Below are 6,000 nucleotides of genomic sequence, written 5' to 3'. Positions count from 1 at the left end.
CACTCAATAAAGAAGAGTGTGAAGTTATTCACACGCATACTAAAAGAAATCAGCTAAATTTCGATTACGCGATAAGTCACAACTCTGAAGGCTGTAAATTCGGCAAAATACTTAGGAATTACAATTACAAATATCCTAAATTGGAACGATCACATAGATAATATTGTGGGTAGAGGAAACCAGACTGCGATTCATTGGCAAAACACTTAGAAGGTGGAACAGGTCTACTAGACTCCTTACACCACGCTTGTTCACCCTATTCTGGAGTATTGCTGTGCGGTGTGGGATCCGTATCAGGTGGAATGACGGATGACGTCGAATAAGTTCAGAGGAAGAGACAGTGTCACAGACATAAGTCAATTGGAGGGGCAATCATTAAAACAAATGCGCTTTTCGTTGCGACGGGATCTTCTCATGAAATTTCGATCACCAGCTTTCTCCTCGAATTCTGAAAACATTCTGTTGGCACCCACCTACATAGGGAGAAAGGATCATCGCCATAAAATAAGAGGATTCATGGCTCGGACAGATCGATTTAAGTGCTCGTTTTCTCCGCGTGACGTTAGAGTGGAATGGTAGACAGCTTGAAGGTGGTTCATTGACCCCTCTGCCAAGCACTGCATTGTGAATAGCAGAGTAATCACGTGGGAGTACGGGTCGCTGACGACACACGGGTGTCTGGGTGTGGCAGAGAGTCGTGCTCGGGTAGCCTGACGGTAAGGCGATCGCTCGCAATAAGCGGGAGGTCAGCGTTTGTCACGCTCCGGCACATTTTTTCACTGGCGACGTTCCATTCTTCAGCTTACGGTTGTATATATTCGCACCTTCGAATACATTTCTTGTATTTGACGCATTTCTTCCCGCGATGTCGTTTGCAGTCGGTAAAATTGAGATGCAGAAGCATAACGGATATATACAATGTTTTACATTCACAACAGCACCACTCATTTCTCTAAATTTCCTTTACTTCACGTCTGTGGTCACAAATTGTCATCACACTCCCGGTTTCGCTTTATAATGATGATCTTCAGATCTGTTTTATGAACTACCAAAACCGGCAATCTGATGAAAAATTCGTTACCATAGACGTCAAGTAAAGGAAATTTACTCTGTCGGGTCAGTGTTAGATTCGCGACCGTGGCGCAGCTCTTAAGAGCCTTCCTTGTAATGTTTTGCTATACATTAACATTCGTGAGTTTTCTTGAATCGAGAAATTACTTTTAGGTAATGTTATCCCGCACCTGTATACTGGGTGATTCGAGAAAATATGTAAATATTTTAATGTTATTGTACAAGTAAAACTAAAGGAAGCTGATACAAAAATATGTCCACAAATGTTTAGTTAGTGTTACGGCTAATAGATTTCGCCTCAAATTTAGCGCCTTTGCTCATATTCCATCGCAAAAGTGAAAGAGGTTAAAGCACGATTTCCATTTATTTTGTTATTGGTCTTGTGACTATGATAAAACATGTCCCAGACGTGTGTCTGCAGTAGTTTTCCAGAACATCCAGAGAAGCAAAGTAATTTCGTAAATTTAATTTATTAGCTACTTGGCCCAATTTGTCTTTTAAATTCCAGACAATTGTACAACGTTTTAAACAGAAGTTGTACAGAATTTAATTTTGGAAAAATGATGGTAATAACATTAACTGAAACTCTATGAATGTCAGATAATCTATAAACTAAAACGGTTACTATGTGCTTTCACTCAACAGTGTATGTATGTTTCGCGGAACAATACAGGAAACTCTGTTCAGTGTTAGGAAACGACTGAAACAACTCACTGACGGTTGCCAACAATGACATAAACGTTTCTAAATTGTCAATGGAAGGTAAAAAAATTCTCAATCTTTGCTTCTCTGGATGTTCTGGAATACACGTCTGGGACATGTTTTTTGACTCACCAGACCAATAACGAAACAAATGGAAATCGTGCTTTACTTTAACCTCGTACAGTTCTGAGATGCATGATGTTAGAGAAGTTGCTAAATGTCTGGCAAAATCTTTTATTAGCCGTAACTACGTAACTAAACATTGGCCGACCTGTGTTTATATGAACTTTCCTCTTCAGTTCTACTTTTAGAGTTGTTGTTGTTCTTGTTGTTATGGTCTTCAGCCCTGAGACTGGTTTGATGCAGCTCTCCATGCTACTCTATCCTGTGCAAGCTTCTTCATCTCCCAGTACCTACTGCAACCTACATCCTTCTGAATCTGTTTAGTGTATTCAACTCTTGGTCTCCCTCTACGATTTTTACCCTCCACTCTGCCCTCCAATACTAAATTGGTGATCCCTTGATGCCTCAGAACATGTCCTACCAACCGATTCCTTCTTCTGGTCAAGTTGTGCCACAAACTTCTCTTCTCCCCAATCCTATTCAATACCTCCTCATTAGTTATGTGATCTACCCATCTAATCTTCAGCATTCTTCTGTAGCACCACATTTCGAAAGCTTCTATTCTCTTCTTGTCTAAACTATTTATCGTCCATGTTTCACTGCCATACATGGCTACAGTCCATACAAATACTTTCAGAAACGACTTCCTGACACTTAAATCAATACCTGATGTTAACAAATTTCTCTTCTTCAGAAACGTTTTCATTGCCATTGCCAGTCTACATTTTATATCCTCTCTACTTCGACCATCATCAGTTATTTTGCTCCCCAAATAGCAAAACTCCTTTACTACTTTAAGTGTCTCATTTCCTAATTCCCTCAGCATCACCCGACTTAATTCGACTACATTCCATGATCCTCGTTTTGCTTTTGTTGATGTTCATCTTATATCCTCCTCTCAAGACACTGTCCATTCCGTTCAACTGCTCTTCCAAGTCCTTTGCTCTCTCTTACAGAATTACAATGTCATCGGCGAACCTCAAAGTTTTTATTTCTTCTCCATGGATTTTAATACCTACTCCGAATTTTTCTTTTGTTTCTTTTACTGCTTGCTCAAACTTTTAGAGTAACATTATAAATATTTGCACATATTCGTGAAATACGCTGTATATACGGGATGTCCATGATTATAGTTCCAGTTCCAAAATGCTGTGCAAAGAGAATCCCTGCTCAGACTGGCACCGAATTTGAACCGCAGTGCGGCGGCTACGGTTTAAGTTGTCCCTTAACTCGACCGTGCTGTTCAGTGTGCCGTGGCAGAAAAAGTTCGGCACGCAACAGTTGCGGCATTCCACCACGGCTAGCTCGTACCACGTCGGATGGGGGACATTGTCCTGACACCAAAAACCGAATAAAAAGCAAAATCACATGTTTTCACTTGTCGTAGGGCAGAAAACTGCATAAAAAGCAAAATCACGCCGGTTTTAACTCGTCCTGGATACGAAAACCGCGTAAAAAGTGATGTGGCACCGGTTTTAAATTGTCGTGGGAATGGCGCAAGACGTCTTCGATATGCCGTCCACCGTTTTGTGCCACAAGCTGAAATCGAGAAACGGCACCCTCCACAACAGAGCTGAGTGGTTTGGGGATCACATTCAGAATGCGCCTTCAACTGAGCTACGTTGGTAATCGAGCACTGGGCACATCTGTCAGATAACCCCGCAGCCAGAAGTCACGAGGCTGTAGAGAAATGACGGCTGATAACTCCAGCATTTGCAGTCGCCGCCGCTTCGCCTGCCCTGCGGTATGTGCTGGTGCACCGTTTTCCGAAGAAGTTGCGAGAGCAGCTGAAATAAAAATGTTGTGGCACGTAGTAAATGGCGTCGAAATTCGTGCCGATCGAGAGTAAACGAGAGTAGGTACAGAGATTTTGTGACTCCTCGGGAAACTCGTGATGGGAAAAGTTTGGTCGGTAATTCATGCAAGAGTCGTGCCTCGCTAAAACTACCACCAGGAGACGTCCAATTTCCGCTGGACAAGGCGCAACACATGTCTTGTCGTCAGACGGATGCTGACATCTTCAGTGGTGGCGCTGTATGGCGAGAGCTGTGACGGTACGTCACATAAATTTGACATTTTTATCGGTTGTAAACCGTAGTTAAAGTATTTTGTGAATATAATTAGCGTAAAAGATACAGTTAATGTTCTTGAAACAACTGATATGCAGCGATAATTTAAGAGTAGCATCTTTATTTAATACATGTCTATGAAAATAAAAAAGGAGGAAGGACGTGCTTTGTGGTAGACATACTGTTTTGTTTCGCGATACGGAAGGCAGCCATTAAGCCGCTACACATATATTATGTAAGTTATTCTGTATTCTACTAAAATAAACTAATTATCACAAAATGAACTTTTTTAATGGTCGTCACCTCAAATGCTGGCAGCGGCTTATTATTTGTAATAAACATTTTTTCTGTAATTTGCGCTGCGAGAAGCTCATCTTCCGATGCAGCCTCTGGTCGGCCATTACTCGCCGAAGTATTAATTTATTTTTCAAAGCGTTAACAGTAACTGTTAATGCGAGAGATTTCGTTGTAAAAACCTTTTTAAATTGAAACATAATTTACGTTAAAGTTCATTTTTTAAAACTATACAGATTCCAGGAGTTCAGTAAGTTTTATCTTGGCCACTCCACGGCAATAATCTAAATTCTCTCGAGTCTTGCTTTGCAATCAATAAATAGAAAAAAATGGTTCAAATGGCTCTGAGCACTATGGGACTTAACGTCTAAGGTCATCAGTCCCCTAGAACTTAGAACTACTTAAACCTAACTAACCTAAGGACATCACACACATCCATGCCCGAGGCAGGATTCGAACCTGCGACCGTAGCGGTCACGCGCAATAAATAGAAATTAACAAAATTACATTCATTTCAGTTAACGGCAACTATATTTCAGTCATCACGTTCGAAACCTAAAGTTGGTACACGAATAACCTGGGCCCTTCAAGAACCCGTTTCATATTTACTTATGTACGTAAGTAAAAGTGATACGAAAAGATAATATTCCTGAGAGAAAGAATCGTGCTCTAACAAAAGAAAAATTCATGCTGATAAATTAAAAATAAAAAATATATAATTTGTATATACAGATATAAAAACGTAACAAATGGCACCAACGTAACAGAAGGCCGAGCCGGAACTTCGCCTCTCCCTTGATCAGTTTTATCAGGAGTGCTCCTCTCCTAACGCGTTCCACGGTTAAGCTGGACTTGGCTGTACTTCTGTGGAAAGATCCATTAAGTACCTAACGCGCTGGTCAACCAGACGAGAATGCAAACCAGTACTGAAATTAAATCAGGAACGGATAACGCAAGAATGACGAGCTACCAATGGAACACAACGTGCAGTTGTTGGAAGACGTGCTTCTTTCTTTTGTTATCGTGAATTTGTCTTCTGCTTCACTACTCTCTTCGGTTGTTTTGTTAAAACAGCGGCCATTCTGGAGTAAAAGCATGCTCTGGGTAAATACTGAATAGACGTAGTGGTACTGAAGCAGTAGTTATTTTATGAAAATACGTAGTTTCAAATAGACAAGCTGAAAAGATTAGCGTTTGACAGGTATATGCGTGGCCACTGAAGATGGTAATAGCATTCACTAAATTAATCTCGGTCACCTGACACCCAAAGGATATCGCCACACAAGATTTAAAAATGAAACCAGGACGGGTTCTGGTTACTGCTGCACGCTCGTGCTGGTAAAAGGAGTGCCATCTCAGGAACGGCCACGTGCGAGTACAGGGGCAGAGGGACTGCGTGACTTCAAGTGCGGGTTAAGGAAAGTTTTTGTCTCTCGGCAAAGCAAACATCGAAAAGCCGTTTCGCTGGCCACAGCATCCGATAACCCACATGCAGTAATTCAACGAATTTAATTGGCCAGTTATCATTAAGACTTGATTAACCGGCAACATACATCAAAGGGGGTAAATAATTAATTATTGTTACGTCTCAGTTGCTCACGTTTAATTACATATTTAGGTCGCTCTGGATCGTATTCATATCAGAAAAAAAAGGAAAACTAAACATGTACCAGCTAGAATTTGCAGTCACTGTTGTTGTTGTGGTCTTCAGTCCTGAGACTGGTTTGATGCAGCTCTCCAT

General features: G+C 41.1%; 1 protein-coding gene across 1 annotated transcript in view; it reads left to right on the top strand.

Annotated features, from left to right (window-relative positions):
* The first annotated feature begins 3,695 nt into the window (after nt 1-3,695).
* The window catches only part of LOC126212798 (oocyte zinc finger protein XlCOF6.1-like), a 210,809-nt gene continuing 208,504 nt past the window's right edge, over nt 3,696-6,000 (top strand). Inside the window, exon 1 of the mRNA XM_049940199.1 lies at nt 3,696-3,950. Within this exon, the coding sequence (XP_049796156.1) occupies nt 3,933-3,950 (18 nt within the window). The 5' untranslated portion in view covers nt 3,696-3,932. The remainder of the gene's footprint in view (nt 3,951-6,000) is intronic.

This window comes from Schistocerca nitens, chromosome 11 (genome assembly GCF_023898315.1).
Source record: "Schistocerca nitens isolate TAMUIC-IGC-003100 chromosome 11, iqSchNite1.1, whole genome shotgun sequence".
Classification (NCBI taxonomy): domain Eukaryota; kingdom Metazoa; phylum Arthropoda; class Insecta; order Orthoptera; family Acrididae; genus Schistocerca; species Schistocerca nitens.
The sequence above is the reverse complement of the archived record's forward strand: the minus strand, read 5'-3'. Positions and strand labels throughout refer to the sequence as shown.